At 52.6% G+C, this 16,003-nt stretch overlaps 6 protein-coding genes across 6 annotated transcripts; 4 read left to right on the plus strand and 2 right to left on the minus strand.

Annotated features, from left to right (window-relative positions):
• The first annotated feature begins 943 nt into the window (after positions 1-943).
• P152DRAFT_481560 (uncharacterized protein) lies at positions 944-2,154 on the plus strand. Its single transcript, XM_033681828.1, has 2 exons — positions 944-1,468; positions 1,529-2,154. Exons 1-2 carry the CDS (start codon positions 1,107-1,109, stop codon positions 1,659-1,661), a joined length of 495 nt encoding a protein of 164 aa, XP_033535109.1. The 5' UTR covers positions 944-1,106; the 3' UTR covers positions 1,662-2,154.
• Positions 2,155-2,533: 379 nt separating this feature from the next.
• P152DRAFT_395324 (histidyl-tRNA mitochondrial precursor) lies at positions 2,534-4,171 on the plus strand (the record flags this gene model as incomplete). The annotated part of the gene is made up of 4 exons (XM_033676298.1): positions 2,534-2,649; positions 2,708-2,793; positions 2,847-2,899; positions 2,951-4,171. The coding sequence occupies 4 exons, from the start codon at positions 2,534-2,536 to the stop codon at positions 4,169-4,171; spliced, it is 1,476 nt and encodes a 491-aa protein (XP_033535110.1).
• A 1,445-nt stretch (positions 4,172-5,616) lies between these two features.
• On the plus strand, positions 5,617-7,926 carry P152DRAFT_473200 (TRP-domain-containing protein; the record flags this gene model as incomplete). The annotated part of the gene is made up of 3 exons (XM_033681209.1): positions 5,617-6,025; positions 6,084-7,345; positions 7,396-7,926. 3 exons carry the CDS (start codon positions 5,617-5,619, stop codon positions 7,924-7,926), a joined length of 2,202 nt encoding a protein of 733 aa, XP_033535111.1.
• Positions 7,927-8,985: 1,059 nt separating this feature from the next.
• On the plus strand, positions 8,986-10,038 carry P152DRAFT_473201 (uncharacterized protein; the record flags this gene model as incomplete). The annotated part of the gene is made up of 1 exon (XM_033681210.1): positions 8,986-10,038. One exon carries the CDS (start codon positions 8,986-8,988, stop codon positions 10,036-10,038), a length of 1,053 nt encoding a protein of 350 aa, XP_033535112.1.
• A 64-nt stretch (positions 10,039-10,102) lies between these two features.
• Positions 10,103-11,403, minus strand: P152DRAFT_457844 (uncharacterized protein). The gene is made up of 2 exons (XM_033679316.1): positions 10,831-11,403; positions 10,103-10,767 (listed from the first exon to the last, which is right to left on the minus strand). Exons 1-2 carry the CDS (start codon positions 11,093-11,095, stop codon positions 10,451-10,453), a joined length of 582 nt encoding a protein of 193 aa, XP_033535113.1. The 5' UTR covers positions 11,096-11,403; the 3' UTR covers positions 10,103-10,450.
• A 2,360-nt stretch (positions 11,404-13,763) lies between these two features.
• P152DRAFT_415538 (protein pbn1) lies at positions 13,764-15,776 on the minus strand. The gene is made up of 5 exons (XM_033677052.1): positions 15,514-15,776; positions 15,309-15,448; positions 15,194-15,257; positions 14,753-15,143; positions 13,764-14,694 (listed from the first exon to the last, which is right to left on the minus strand). Exons 1-5 carry the CDS (start codon positions 15,661-15,663, stop codon positions 13,802-13,804), a joined length of 1,638 nt encoding a protein of 545 aa, XP_033535114.1. The 5' UTR covers positions 15,664-15,776; the 3' UTR covers positions 13,764-13,801.
• Between the last annotated feature and the right edge of the window lie 227 nt (positions 15,777-16,003).

Here is a 16,003-nt window from a genome sequence, read left to right on the forward strand (position 1 = left end):
CCCTCTCTCAACTATCATGTTGCATGACTCGTGCAGCCCCTGAATTTCATTCTCACCACACTGTTACAAGCTTCACCTCTTCACATAAGGCTAAGTCAACTGTCCTAGCTATCGATATCAATTTCAGCGCTACGATTTAGGTGGCTACCGCCGCTGGAATTGCCACTGCATTCAATGATTGAAGCATGGGTAAAGTTCTCCTTAATACAACACCCTGCCTCTCATTCTGCCCCTGTGTGACCCATTGATCCTTACACCACAGCGTGGAGATATCTCCGCGATCTCTTTGTAGCCAAGGGGGAGGTACATAAGGCAAAATCTATGTACACACGTGCTCTTGCTGGCTACCAGGTTCTTCTTAGGCCATCCTATGGTCAATGTCAGTGGCTTGAGGGTCGACTATTATCCCTTGATCTTCCGAAAGGTACTCTCTAATGATTAGGATGGAATGATATCAACTAAATTTTTAACAGAAGAGTTCGCAGATGACATGAGCGGGACAGAGGAAGCGGAGGCGGCCGAGATGGTAGATAAGAAGGATGCAAAGAGAGGACGTCAGTCAGTTGTGAGAAGATTTATGCGGAAACTCGTAAGATGAAGGCAGTTGATAGTGATTAGATAAGAGACAACTACCCCAATTTAGCAATTAATGCATATACTTACTTTTTCTCTCGTTAGGACTGTCATGTAATGTTCAGGATCGATAGGGCATAGAGGCTGGAACGATACGTATAGCTTACGCCCAGTCCTCCAAAGAGGCTGTGCTCTGAGAGTTTCTGAAGTTGGCGAGTTGCAAAAAACCAGACGCCAATTTCGCATTCCACTGTAAATAGCAGGGCGGCTTTGGATACACTCGACCATTGCATTCATGATATCACGCAGCACAAAGCCAGTTGTATGCTAGCAGTATACAACGTTGTTCGAGGGATGCTGCTAGGACCATAAAATACCGGTTTCTTTGTTAATATCATTACCAGTCCAAAGAACGCATAGAGTTGCGTCCTATATATATAAGCACAATGCCATGGAAGATCGTCTTTTGATCTGCTCAATGCACACAAGCTGCTAGTCTACTCTCTCAAGAGCCTGAAAATCTAAAAGAGACAATGACAAATAGTAAACGTAAACCCTCTGGTAGCGACAAGGGAGAGCTGGATAAGGGTAAGAAGAGAGTTAAAAACACCAAAGCAGGCAAAGAGGACGTGGAAACTGGCGAATCGTTCCACCTGGCTCAGGAGTCTCAGGGGCCCTTTATAGTTCGCCAGAGACCTGCGCTCAGTGGTGTAGCCACCGAAATCCTGCAAGAGACCATGCGCCATGTTCGACAGCCTCAGATGGACCTGGTGATTCAACCTACACCACCGGGGTTTACCTTCAGGCTAGAGGATGATTACGGAAGCCCGACAGGCGTCCGCAATCGAAGAGCCTTGCACTGGATAGACCCGTCAATCACGCAGACCTGGCCGTCGTATGATACCAGGTCTGCATCGCGACGACTAGCGGAAGCGGCTAACGACCTTGATTGAAGATACCCGCCCGAAGATACTTGGTTCGAGGAACGCGTTCGACCCTCAGTGGTTCCGCCGTTGCAAGGTCGGTATGGGGACAGGATCCACCTGCAAGATGTGTCATGGGAATTGCTTCCCGAAGGACGCGTGTAGGTTTATGGCGGACTATCGGAAGAAACCGAGCACATAAAATATTAGCTACCCAAGGGGAGACGCGAAGTCCGGACACTGGTGATTGTCGAGCCAGAGGAGTTGGATGATCCATACGAAACGTATGATATTGAAACCTACTGTAGAATCCGAGAAGCGCTCAACGAGGAGGTAGAGTACCCGTTGGAGAACGCGATCACGGGATTTTGCCTGTGATGCAGAGAAGAGCGAGCTTGCGGTCGTACCAATACGCGTATAGATCACGATGGGGCCAACCGTCGCGAGTCAACAAGGATGACGAAGTGATTGAGCTCGGCGACGGTGACAACGGTTACAACGAAGACCTCATGGAGATAAAGGAATACTATAGGAGCAACAATTTAGGTAAGAGAGGAAGTGATGTACGGCTTTCGAACAGGTAACCAAAACCCGAAAATAGTCACTAAGTAAGAAATAAAGCACACACTGTTTAGACTTTGAGATATTATGAACTATAGTGTTTGATGAAGAAGGTTGACCCAGTTGAGTTGGTTTGATAAACTGGGAGAGGTCAAGATCTGAGCGGCACGTGACCGCCTCCCGATGTAATTGAGGATCCGCATTTTCGATTCACGATGGAATTGGTGACTCCGAGATTTCTGGAGATATTTCTGCCAGCGCACTCCACTCTGGACCCCTTCATTGTCCTATCTTCCTTTCCCCTCCCTTCCCTTGACTTCCTCCGCTCCTTCTCGCAGTAGATGCTATTGTCTCTCAGCGGAAAATCTTTCATTACAGCCGGACGTACGGGTGGGATTCTCCAGCGACTTTCTCGAAACTTTCCACAACCCCAGCTCCTACATTTCCATACGGCGATCTGCCGCCATCAATCGAATATGGCAGAAACCGGGCAATCGCAAGCCCGGGTGGTGCCCGTGATCAGCGAGCTCAAAGTCCCCAAGGGGACTCGCGATTGGTTTGGCGCGGACGTCATTCTCCGTGACCATATCTTGTATGTCCACTGTCCGATAACGGCCACGTCCAGGCATTTGCTGACGAAACCCAAACAGCCAAACAATCAGCGAGGTCTTCAAGCGCCACGGTGGGACGGCATTGGACACGCCGGTGTTCGAACTCAGAGAGGTGCTTACTGGAAGTATGTCTTCCTCCGCACTTCGGAAGTGGGGTGGAAGTGCTGACATTGGGAAGAATATGGCGAAGATTCGAAGCTCATATATGACTTGGCCGACCAAGGCGGAGAAGTACGAACAACCGCCCATGAGATCGAGAGACAGGTCTAACGAAAAGTCCAGCTCGCAGCGTTGCGGTTTGACCTGACGGTTCCCTTCGCTCGATGGCTCGCCATGAACAACGTCACCCAAATCAAGCGCTACCAGATCTCCAAGGTCTACCGACGAGATCAGCCTGCCATCGCCCGAGGTCGCATGCGAGAATTCTATCAATGCGACTTCGACATTGCAGGCGAGACCGATCCCATGATTCCCGATTCCGAAATCCTGCGGATCATCATCGAGGTGTTCAAGGCGCTGGAGTTGGATGTCACTATCAAACTCAATCACCGAAAAGTCCTCGACGGACTATTTGCGGTGGCGGGTGTTCCCGCCGATAAGATCCGGGCAACAAGTTCGGCGGTGGATAAACTGGATAAGATGCCCTGGGTAGAAGTAAAAAAGGAAATGGTCGAGAGTAAGGGAATTCCGGACGAGGTTGCAGATCGAATTGGCGAATATGTACAACAAAGCGGTCCAATCGCCGATATGCTGGAGCGTCTCCAGGCGGACTCGAAGCTGACAAGCAACGACGACGTCAAGGCCGGGTTGAGCGACCTTTCCCTACTGGTGACCTACCTCCAAGCCATGGGTGTCGCAGACAAGATCTCCTTCGATTTATCGCTTGCCCGGGGTCTCGATTACTACACGGGACTGATATACGAATGCGTGGTGGGGCCCACCGCCGCGACGGAGCCCAACGCATCAGCACCGAAATCCAAATCCAAATCCAAATCCAAGAAATCCGACGATCCGTCCAGCCTCGTCGGCAGCATCGGAGCCGGCGGCCGCTACGATAACCTCGTCGGCGTGTTCGGCAAGCGCACGATCCCCTGCGTCGGTATCTCGTTCGGCGTCGACCGTATCTTCACCATCCTCAAAGCCAAACGCGAGCGCGAAGCCGGGGCCGCGCCGCGGACGCGCGAGACGGACGTCTACGTGATGGCCTTTGGCGGCAAAGGATTCGACGGACTGCTGGCCGAGCGGATGTCAGTCATCAGCGCGTTGTGGGATGCCGGCATCAGGGCGGAGTTCAGCCCCAAGGTCAAGCCGCGGCTGCCGCAGCAGTTCAAAGCCGCGGCGGACGTACCTCTCGCCGTGATCCTTGGCCAGGATGAACTGGCGGCCGGCAAGGTGAAGATTAAGGTCCTCGGTCTGGAGAGTGACCACCCTGAGAAAGAGGGCGTGATGGTGGACCGAGCGGATGTCGCTGCGGAGGTTCGCAAGCGGTTACCGAAGCCATGAGGACGGTAAATCGGAAAGGAAATGAAAAAGAGAGCCTTCGTCGGTATCTTTGGATGAGGGGTGCACGACAACGTGGACGGCGGCTAAACAGGACAACTTCGAGCTATCTGCGGTCCAGTCCAGAGGTGGTTACTGTTGATGATTGCCGCCGTGCTTTATGGGTGCAATCTACCTATCGTTCTCGGTCCGTTAGAGAACGGCGAGTACCGATTCACGAGTATACTACACATGTGTTTATGACCGGCAAAGCTAGAAACATGAACATGGAGGAGTCGATGTTCGCATTAGTCTAGACAAGGACCTGAATAGAACATATTTCAAACCGTCTGTCTGATAACTCTGATGATTGCTGACCACCAAAGCAAGATGCAACTGTGCTGCCAGTCCTCGGACAGGGGCTCTCACGATCACACGTACGTATCATCCAGTGCCTGACAGGATGTACGACTAAAGAATATATCCACAGCCTCGCAAGGTGGGACACGAGACACGATGCCAGACAAAGCTGAAACTCTACGGGTGACAAAGGGTGACAAAGGGAGCCGGATCTGCTCTATCCCTTCGAATCCGGAATCCGGAAAATTCGAGTACGGTCGGGTTTCGTTGAGCGTTCCATCAGGTTCCGAAGTTGGAGGAGGCTCACTTTATCCGTTGGTAGGGTACGTATCCGTACTGATGATGGATGGTGGATTGTTGATGGATGACTCTAATGCGAGGGAATTCTGGAACAAAAACCGTAGCAACGAGTGGCTGATCATCGCTGTCACGTGACTGGTGATCTCAACACAGGAACCGTACCAACCTGAAGAAGAAGAGTTTGGAGATCGATGCTAATCCACCTCCATTTATCTAACAACTGTAACAAGAGACTCCTTATTATTCGGCATTTCGCTCACTGTGATTGTCACTTCATTCTCATCCACGGCTTGTCCACTGTCCACTGTCACGAGTATTGCGTCAGCTCGTCCCCCTTAGATTGCTCGGACGTCCGGGTTACTAACACAGCCTCAATTTCTGGGTCGCCCCCTACGACATCGATCTTCACCTCCAATTCAATCCACATCACCCTAACCATCGTCAATCCTCCTCGCGCTCCTGTATCCCTATCATCGAATCCAACTTCGCGTAACAACCAAACGTTGCGCTACCTTCGTTTACTTCGACATCAACGCCTCTGGTCGGCATTGTTGTGTCGATCCGCCCCTCGTTTCCCCGGATTGCCAACTTGAACCTCCAGACCACCAGACACCAGCTTCTGAGCACTCTTCATTTCATCATCACGCGACGAGAGTTGCGACCGACCACTTGGCTCACCATCGCTCGCCATCAATCTACCATCGCTTCGAACCGTCAACCTGGAGCAGAGCCGGGGTTGGCTCGCTCACCTTTACTTCCCTCGGACATCGAATCGCTCTCCTCGAATACCGAATACCTAGTTGCCCATCATGCATTTCTCGAACGTAATCCCGTCCTCACTTCTCCTCCTCCTCCCCGCCCTCATTCCCTCGACTTCCGCCGATCGTCTCCTCCAATCCACCGCCTTGTCCGCGTGCATGAAGAACCCCAAGTTCTCGGCATCGCGATTCAACGTCCTATTTACGCCGGACGACGCCATCGTGCACTTCAACGTCACGGGAAACTCGTTGATTTCAGGAAACGTCACCGCGGCGTTAGACGTTTTTGCCTATGGCTACAAAGCAGTCTCGACAGACCTAAATCCTTGCGACAGCGAAGACTTGGCCGGACTATGCCCTATGAACACGGGTCCGATTAATATCAAGAATTCGAACGCTCCATTATCGGAAGATGTCATCAAGCAAGTTCCAGGAATCGCCTATACTGTACCCGACCTTGGTAAGACGCTTTCGGATACTCTCGTTCGCAGACCCGATTCACTGACTTGATAACTTAGACGGCAAGGTGCGGATCTACATCAACGATTCGAGTACCAATGAACCGCTCGCCTGCCTCGAAGCAGTGCTGTCGAACGGAAAGACGGTGTACCAGCCAGCGGTCGGTTGGAGCACTGCCGTGATTGCCGGGATCGGCCTCGTTGCTTCTGCAATCACCTCTGGACTGGGCCATTCCAACACCGCAGCCCATGTTGCCGCAAATGCGCTCTCCCTCTTCGGATATTTCCAGGCCCAGGCGTTTATCGGCATGTCGTCGGTCCATCTTCCTCCCATCGTCTCAGCGTGGACGCAGAACTTCCAGTGGAGTATGGGGATCGTTCGTGTCGGCTTCCTTCAGCGACTATGCACCTGGTACCAACGAGCCACCGGCGGAACCCCGACCGATCTCTTCACGACCTTGGCGACAACCTCTGTCCAGGTCCAGAAGCGATCGCTGGGTTCCGTCGAACACCTGGCGAAGCGCGCATTCCATACGCTCGGGAAACGAACGAACAATGAAATGACCAACGCGGAGAATTTGGAGGTCATCACGATTCGTGGCATCGAACGAGTTGGCTTCAAGGCGAAGATCGACTCGACCAACATCTTCATGACGGGCTACACCTTTTTTATCATCTTCATCATCTTCGTGATCGCGATCGTCGCCATCTTCAAAGGTGTTGTCGAGGCGCTGGTCAAATCCGGCCGCATGAAGAACGACAAGTTCCAGGACTTCCGCAACGGATGGACCACCGTGTTGAAAGGCATCCTGTTCCGCTGCGTGCTGATCGGATTCCCTCAGATGGTGGTCCTCTGCTTCTGGGAGCTGACCAAGCGCGACTCCGCCGCCGAAGTGGTCCTCGCCATCTTCACCATCATCACGATGCTGATGATTCTCGGCTGGGCCACGTTCAAGGTGTGGCGAATCGCCCAGCGATCCATCTCGATGCACAAGAACCCGGCGTACATTCTCTATTCCGATCCTGTCTCGCTCAACAAATGGGGTTTCCTTTACGTTCAGTTCAAGGCCACAGCATACTACTTCATCGCTCCGATCCTCCTTTATCTGCTGATCAAGGGACTTTTCATCGCTCTTGTTCAAGGGAGCGGGAAAGCCCAAGCCGTTGCGCTCGTCATTATCGAGGCAGCCCTATTGATTGCGCTCTCGGTCATGCGCCCATATATGGACAAGAAGACCAATGCCTTCAACATTTCCATCGCCGCCATTAACTTCATCAGCGCTCTGTTCCTTCTAATCTTTTCGAACATCTTTAATCAACCCGTAAGTATCCTCCCCTGCATTTCTAACGCTCCTCGCTAACCAGATCCTAGGGCCTTGTCACCGGTGTCATGGGCGTCGTCTTCTTCGTCTTCAACGCCGTCTTCGCCCTCGTCCTCCTCCTCATGGTTCTCGTCGCCTCTATCTACGCCCTCGTGTCCAAGAACCCCGACACCCGCTACCAGCCCATGCGCGACGACCGCGGCTCCTTCATCAAATCCCAAACCAACCTCGCCACCACCGAACTCGACGCCCTCGGCGCCACCGCCCGCGGCGACGGCAAGCACGCGACCCCCACCCGCCGGAACATCGACGACGACGATGACGAGAGCTTCTCCAGCGGCGCGCGCGGGCAGGTGCACGCGGAGAAGGCGCAGGAGAGCGGCTACTACGGCGCCGGCTCGGCCCTCTCCCAGGCGCCGAGTACCACTACATACCAGAGCGCCGGTGGCTTCGGCGGCAGCGCGAGCCCCGCCCCCCCGTACAGCAATAGCCAGTACAGCGGCTACAACTCGCGCGGCCCCGTCAACCGCGGCGCCACCGCGTCGCCGTCGCCATTCCAGCGCGGCGTTGGGTATGATTAAAAAGGGAGGAGTTCTGATGACCACGACACGCGATGATTTGGTTTGCATTTGCCTTCGGTTTCACGGACGAGCATGGGGACAGCGGCCACCGCGCCCGCTCCTCCATCGCCACGGCCCGTCGCATCTGCACGGCGGATCCGGAAATTGAAGGGCAGGTTTTTTTTTCTTTCGTTTCGCACGGGCAACCCGAGGTTGTACATAGAGGGTCCATTGCATGGTCGTTACGCTCTAATTGTATTGTCGAGGCGGGATCGGCTCGATCGAGAGCAAGGCATCCGTTCTTCGGAGGTTTTGGCGTCAGGGGGATCGATCGGTTCATTGGGTTGAATCCATGATTTGAAGGGTGGCGTTTGAGCTCGGATGCGATGCGGCGTCGATTTGCCGATATTGTAGTGTAGCCATAGGATATAATTTCCATTGCGCGGATCTACCCTATTGTAATTTCCGCAGCTAACGTTGAGATGATGTTATCATGGGCGGGAATCCCTTCGTTCACTGATGGACGGCTTTAAGGAAAGCAATCGTGATGAACTGGTTACAACCACACTATTCGGCCGTATTTCGAACTCGCCAAACCTCAGCTGTCCGTCTATCCTTTTCTGCCTCGTAATTTCACCCCCCAAATCCGTTTATCTCCGTTGCGTCTAACTCCGCGCTGTTTCACCCTTGCCCTGCCTTGCAGTGTCTCCATGCAGGTACACATTCAGATTTCAACATTGTCAGTTGTGCGATAATGCGATTCCACTTTCCCGCCCTACGATCCGCCACTCCCCACAGAAGGGGTGAAGTCACCGCCACAGCCTGTTCGTATCGACCAATCCTCCATCTTCGCTGATCTTGTCCGATGCTGCATTGGGACGGATCGATGTCGATTGCTGACTCGATAGGGAGGAACTGGACGCGCGGTGGATTACGGCCGTAAGTCGAAAGTACGTAAATATAAGAGCTGAGTCACGAAAAGGTCGAGTATGTTTTCTAGTTGTTTTCGATTCAAGTTTACGTCTCTGTATTTGAAGTCAATCGATTAAAGCCTTCCTTTTAAGCCCACGGTTCGTGAAAATGGCCGCCCCACACTCCTCCAAGCACGCAGAAGCATATGGCCAACCGACCCGGAATCAGGCTCCGGGACAATCATCCGATCCTTTCTCATGGGACGATGAGGGGTCGGATATCGAAAACGATTCCGACGCGGAGCGAGCGGCAGATACATCCAAACCCCCCCAGTATACCCCCCGGGACGGCGAACGCGAGCCGCCTCCCGCGATGAACTACGCCCATCCCTCCGGCGGAGCGACCCGGTCGAAGGCAGAGGAAGCGGGATTCCCTCCAGCATACGTGCCGGGAACGGGCCCGTCATCGGAGGCGGGCCCATCCACGGTGCCCTCTATCATCACGCCAGGCCAATCCCTCTTCCACCCCAACAAAGTCTACCTCATCGGGCCCTACACGCTATTCTCCGGGAAGATCAGCATCATCGACATCACCACGCAGACAACGACCCTCACCCCCTCCGCGGACTTCAGCACCGAGGTGCCCGAGTCCCTCCGCAACGCCGCCAAGCGCACCTGGAAGGACAAAAAGAAGTTCGACAACATCTATACCATCAAGTCCGACAACTTCTGGCGCACGCGCTTCGACGCGTACGCCGCGTCCCCGGCCGGCGCCCGCGTCCCCCTCTGCGCCATCCACCACCCCGCCTACTCCTTCGCCGACGTCTCCTTCTCCTTCCCCGGGACGCCGACGAAGCCGCAGCGCTCGCTCCAGCTCACTCTCCCGACGCGCATGGACAATGGCGACGGTAGTGGACGGAAGAGCCGCAACGTGGTGTACCGCAAGCGCGAGTTCGTGCACGAGGGGTCGCTGTACAAGTGGGAATTCGACTGGAAGCGGGGGTCGAACAAGTTCACGCTGTGGCGGCGGGTCGGGGAGGGGGAGAAGATCGTGGCGCGGTTCGCGCAGGATTGGGGTTCGATCTACGGGACGAGCGTGTTGGTGGTGGACGACGCGTGGGTGGATCCGCTGGTGGCGAACTTGACGGCCGTGGCGGTGTGTCGGCAGGTGAAACAGCGGAGGGCGGAGCGGAAGAGGCACCCAGCTATGGGTGGGGAGTGATGCTCGATATGCGGGGGACACTGCGTCCGTAGGTCTCCTGTGATATCCAACGTGGGGTTGTCGCGAGATAGGAGGTGTTTCGGTCTATTGGAAGAATATACGAAGATCTAGCGAGTAAGGAATGGACATGGATTGGTGTAAGAGGACTTTGATTGCCGGTGATCTATCATAGAAGGATGAATACAGTATGTATAAATGAAGTTATGCACCAGCAATGCTCTCCGCCGATAGTGTAATATCCAAAGAACACCGTAGATTTGAAAGTTCATGCGACCCGAAATTGCAAATGACGAAGACTCGCTCAAAATACTCATCATCTTCAATACCATATTGTTCACTGGTCGTCCAATGCTATGCACTGAAACCTCAAACCCAGTTCAAAGGATCTTGCGCCGGAACGCCGGTCCGCTCATCATCTCCGTCCATCCCTCGCCATGTTCGATCTCCACGTCTGAGGATTCCGGTCCCCATTCTTGGTCTCCTTCGCCGGCTTATTCATCTCTATCGGTTTGACGTTCGCCACCGGTTTTGACTTCTCGGGTCGAAACGACTCCTTGTAGCCCTTCTCAACGTCTCGGTCGCGCGGCGGCGACGCTAATCGGGTGGCCGTACGGTTCGACTTCCGCTTCGCCGAGATGCCGCCGGTCAGGCGTCGCGAGACGCGGCGGATGCTGCTGCGGACGTCCCAGGAGCGTTTCTTGGCCATGTACCAGAGGAACCACATGACGCCTAGAAACAGGAGTCAGTTGGACGTATTGGGACGGTTTACATTATTTGTTGAGGAGCACTCACCGATGCCAATCACCGCCACGGCAATGCCTACCGCGATCCCAATGATCCCGCCTGTGCTGATATGGATTCCACCACTGTCCGGACCCGCCGCACCGGCAACTCCTGGGTCCGTCGACGTTCCCAGACCGCCCTCGGAGACGGTCCCAGGGTTGATCTTGGCTGGAGCTTCGGTGGGGGAGACTGTTGTAGATGTGGCATCGGCCGCTTGAGCCAGCACAGCAGGCAAGAAGGCCACAGCCGCAACGGCGGCGAAAAAGTTCCTCATGCTGTCCAGCACCACGGATCTAGTGCAACGCACAGCGCTATTGTCTCTCAACCGGGGGAGAAGACAGAAAACACTAATATGATAGGGACGGAAAGTGACTTGAATTGCAACAGGAAAAGCAGATCACAAACCTCCAAACTTACCCGCTTGCTGGGCCATCTCGTCTATAAGAGGACGTGGCAGCCGCTCCTCTCGTGCATTGCTAGGCATATTTCGTCTGGCTCCTGATCAATGGCGCAGAATGGGCGTTTACCAAATCACCAGGTGTTTCGAGCTGATCAGGCGTCTCTGTTCCTCGATTGGTGTACGGATTGCATGTCGGTCAGGGTCAGGGCGGTTAGAGACTTGGAGTGGATGGAGGAGGTGATGAAAGTGCAGGAACTAGATGCTGATTGGCTAGAGCCGGGGTTTGGCGTTTGTTGGCGAGGAGCCATATTTAGATTCTTAGCGGCTGGGGAAGTCCACTCCGCAACACCATCTATGTTCAATTCATCATTCATCTCATCTTAGACAATGGCAACTAGCATAAAGGCTTTATGCTACGTACTCATATGACTGTAAAAAAATTGCCTATTCATAGGGTCCTCTAGGTACGGTGAGAGATGCCATTCCGAACCGGGTTGCTGCCTCTCCGCGGCACACTACACGTCCTTCATCCTATTTATATTCAGACCTCAAATGGTTGATTCCCTATCCATCATGACTCTGTGTTCAGATACTAGTCTGAAGCACGTAGTTTAGCATGATTGATCTCACAATTCATCTTGTTAGGCTAATCTTGATACCGATTTCACAAAACACTGAGAAAGAGCAGCGGACGTCCTTACGGTATGCTTGACAACCGATCCAGGACCTGAGGCTCTCTACGCGCAAGAATATGGGCATTACCTCAATGCGTTCTTTATTCAAAATCGCATTAGCTGTCACGTCTTCCCAATTTCCATCCTTGTCTCGTTCAAGCACAACGCTTGAATGCTAGCAGTGGTATGTCGGCTGAATTTCACGAATTGCGAGTGGAACATGCTAGGACATCCGAATGTCGCGGACCCCGTACGTGTTCCTTCTATAAGTGAGATGGTCGCGTATGTGCCTACTATATCTATACTAGTAGTAGCATCATCTTTTCAGGAAATCTAGGTGTATGGGGCACTCGCGATCCTTCATACTAGTATGCAGCAGCTGCGTTACCTCCCAACCCTTTGCTATGTCGATACACTTCTGTTGCGGCCGAATTTCCTCTTATCACATCCGATTCCTCTTTGATCAACTAACCTATTCCTATGATACCTTCGCTCTCGTTGCCCTAAGTTCAGAAAATTTGCAAGATGCACCAGCCTATCCTTAGAGAATCATTCTACATCATCTATCTCATCATGCTTGTCTTCCGATCTATGCTCCTTGGACTTTCACTGTTTACCCTTGCGCCGACCGTCGTGAAGGGGGGACGGGGTGTATAACTTCACCCCGTAAGTATAATATATCATTGTAATTGTACCATTCCTCTATCCCGGCTATTGATGCATTTGAACAGGTTTATGTGTGTAAAAATGATAACTACAATCCACCTTGCCGTCATTTCACCCACGAATGGAGCTTCTGTCATAACAAAGAGACCGTAACAGGCTGGTACGAGAATCACTGGTCGCAGGCAATGAATGGGCTGTGCTGAGTTGATCTACGCTCGAGGAAATTTCGGCTTTCCGGCCAGCCGAAAACTCCACTTGCGTGGTATATGAGTAAGTTTATGGGTCCCATCAATCGGAAATCCCGATGCTGAACTCCGCCAGCAACGAGTGCTGTCGAGTCGGTGGTGAAGACAGCCACCGATTCACATCCCCTGGCGAAAGTGACCTTAGGAAGATTGGATGGAACGATCGGATCACCGGCTTCGACTGCTCGACTACGGTTTAACAAAACCCCTTTCGGCTCCGAAGACGATCGGCCCTTGGATCGCAACGGAAATAGACTCCCTGAGAACGGTTTGGAAACAGCATCTGAAATTGTGCAGTCGGCTGGAGCAGTGCTCTCAATGATCGTCTGATCGGTTCGGTCTTTATCTGATCGAGATACCTGAATTCCTCCTATGTCTTTATAGCCCCAGAAATCCCCTTACACCCTTCATAGAAAGACTTACGTGGGCATTTCTAGCAGTGGGACCCTGAAGAACCTATAATCCTGTAGCAATCAAGACAATTCATTCCGGAGTTGGCAATGCTTTGTGGGGTGACTCTATAACGGTCGTATATCCGGCTATATGGTCCGATTTGCCATTGCATGAGCACTGGAAATCCCCCTGCTGCACGGGTCTGCCGAGAAGTTACCAAATAGATCAGTTCCTGCTGGTTTGTCTTGCAATATCCTGTATATGTCCCTTGAATCTTTGTTCAAGGTCTGTTGAACAGATAAGATCAGAAAGCATGGGAACGGCCGGGAAACGGCGCCATTAATCGAGGTCACTGGCCCATTCATGGACTTCTTCCGTGTCGAACCAAACGGCGAGATAGAGACGATGTGGTTGATGAGCATCAGTAACAAATGAGGTGCAGCTACACTACCCCTGACTTTGATGGTTTTGTAAGTCAATAACCTGCCAGCGGATGTTCGTGCCAGCCGTGAAGTGTGAGCTATCGAGAGCAATTGAGATTGAGATTGCGATTGACCACATTTGATATCAAAATTTGAAAGGTATCCTTAAAAATCCCACCTCTACCTATGTTTCTTATCGCCCTTCATTTGCTTTCGGTTCCGGTTCTGGAAAACCACCTTCCCAATCACCCAGCAAACCCACACCGTTCCCAGTGCTATGGCCCAAACCGTCCCCAATTCTACCCACCTCGCCCATTCCGTATCCATTACCGGTATATTCACCAAGCCCATGAAACTTCCGCCATCCAGTGCCTCCGGCTCTATATGATAGAAGACCGTTTGTCTACCGAAGAGCCCGTCGTATCCCAGATTTGTGCGGTCAAACGGGTTGACTGCAAACTTGTCCCCCGAATCTGCGGCGCATGCCCAAAAGACGGGAGGCCAAGGGAAAGGGGTAGTGACCGTATTATTCGCGTTCGCACCATTTTTCCACCCAGCCAACCATTCTCCTACCGACCCGCGCCCGCCATTTGATGCTGCAGAGACGTTTCGAGGAGACAGGTACCGCAGATGAAGAGGAATCGATGCCGTCCACTCGTTCTGACGATGCTTATTCTCCCCGTGATCCAACCTAGAGTCAGCGGGAGATGCTAGCTCAATCAAAGCCGCCGATCCCCATCGTGAGACGACCCAGTCCGGCGCCTCGAGGTCGGTTTCGCCGGAAAGGCTCCTCAAGGAGCGCAAATTCCGGGACGATAGGAAGAGCGGGTCGGATAGCTGGTAGCGGTCGAGGAAAATTTGGGAAGGGAGAGTAAGATAGGCGTGGAGGGCGCAGGAGTGGGACATGGGTTCGGCGTCGGGGGAAGTAATTGGACTTGGAGGAACCGGCGGGGAGGAGAACGTGAGGTGGAGAGTCGGATGGAGGCCAGTTGGTTGGGAGAAGTGAGCACGATACTTGATTGGAGACGACGGGAGGGCGTGATGGCGGGAGGGGAAGGAGAACAATGTTGGCTCTATTTAACGCATAGATATTAGCACATGTATGGTGTGGAATGGATGTAGTTAACGTACTGGGTTCGTCGTCCTGCCCAAGGACGGCCAGGAAGCCTCCTAAAGACTGCTCTTCCGGTTCCGAAGCCTTCTCGGCATTAAGAACCCCGATCTCGATTGTTTCCGAGCTCTCTCTCCTCAGGTGCGTCTCCGTCCATGGTGAATTAGGACAAGCACGATCCCAGAAGGCGGTGACGGTCAGCGAGTGAGATATGGCATCATAGTCCATATCAAGGTATTTTGCATCGAGAAGTGACGCTGCGTCGCGGATGCATTTCTCATCTGACCTCGGACATATTTTTTCTTTCAGATAGGCAACGAGATCTTTGAGGGAAGGAGTCACATGGTAATATTGAAGGGATGAGGAAGCTGAGAATCTCTCCGAGAGTATAGGAGGACTTATGAACGATTCCTAGTCTCATCAGATACATCCATGGCAGAATAGAACGTTCGGGATCATACCTGTGGAGAGACACAATCCATGCCATCTCCAAACACCTTCTTGATCAGGGGGCAAAGGCGGTCCCTGTTCACATATTAACGACCCTTCTTCAGAATCGACAGCGCTTTGGCTTACGCGGTACCCTCGCTTAAGGGACTGAAGAAGACATGGAGCCCAGGCGACATCCGTGAAACGTATGGGCCCACCCCTTGCACCGGGGTCATGGATACCCAGCGGACGTGAAGTTCGTGGCATTGCTTCAGCGCCAGCCATAACTACAGAACTCAGCAGTTGCCTGAACGATTTCCGATGGCGAATGCCAGCATCGACCATGACATACCTCCCGTGGTAGCTCCGAGAATGCAAATGTCATGCGATGCTCCTTTGCCGCATCCAACTTGCTCAATTCTATGGAATCTTTCCGGACGCGGATCTGGGAGGGATTGAACTGCGAGACATCATGTTGGAGATATGTGATCCGGGACCGCATCTTCCTAGCTCTTTCTGCACCAGGTCCAGTTCGGCCTTACAACGGTCACCCTGACTAGAAATTCAGAGACGGAAAAGATATTCTTATTTTAATTTAGGTTGGTAGATGGAGAGATGGGTTGGAGATACAGGTGTGACGTTTGGGTGTCTTCATGGCACGGGCCTTTTATGCTCATCCACATCTTGTTCTGATGGGAAGCAAGATAATTAATTATACGTTTCGCTGCGCGGTTAGATGTTGTAGACTGGAATGATATATTCTTAACTATCAAGACACGATTAAAAACCCGATACATGCAACGGTATCGATAAACACATATATGGTTTATATAATTGTAGGG

This window comes from Eremomyces bilateralis (assembly GCF_010015585.1).
Source record: "Eremomyces bilateralis CBS 781.70 unplaced genomic scaffold P152scaffold_7, whole genome shotgun sequence".
In the NCBI taxonomy this organism is placed as follows: domain Eukaryota; kingdom Fungi; phylum Ascomycota; class Dothideomycetes; order Eremomycetales; family Eremomycetaceae; genus Eremomyces; species Eremomyces bilateralis.

Excerpts from the sequence above, each read along its gene's own strand:
- P152DRAFT_481560 (XM_033681828.1), top strand. The coding sequence starts at position 1,107 with ATGACAAATAGTAAACGTAAACCCTCTGGTAGCGACAAGGGAGAGCTG. Across the intron at positions 1,469-1,528 it reads ATCACGCAGACCTGGCCGTC|ATACCCGCCCGAAGATACTT; the intron begins GTATGATACCAG and ends CCTTGATTGAAG.
- P152DRAFT_457844 (XM_033679316.1), bottom strand. The coding sequence starts at position 11,095 with ATGAGGAACTTTTTCGCCGCCGTTGCGGCTGTGGCCTTCTTGCCTGCT. Across the intron at positions 10,768-10,830 it reads CGTGGCGGTGATTGGCATCG|GCGTCATGTGGTTCCTCTGG; the intron begins GTGAGTGCTCCT and ends TCCTGTTTCTAG.
- P152DRAFT_415538 (XM_033677052.1), bottom strand. The coding sequence starts at position 15,663 with ATGCGGTCCCGGATCACATATCTCCAACATGATGTCTCGCAGTTCAAT. Across the intron at positions 15,449-15,513 it reads TCTCGGAGCTACCACGGGAG|TTATGGCTGGCGCTGAAGCA; the intron begins GTATGTCATGGT and ends TGAGTTCTGTAG. Across the intron at positions 14,695-14,752 it reads TGGGCAGGACGACGAACCCA|AGCCAACATTGTTCTCCTTC; the intron begins GTACGTTAACTA and ends TGCGTTAAATAG.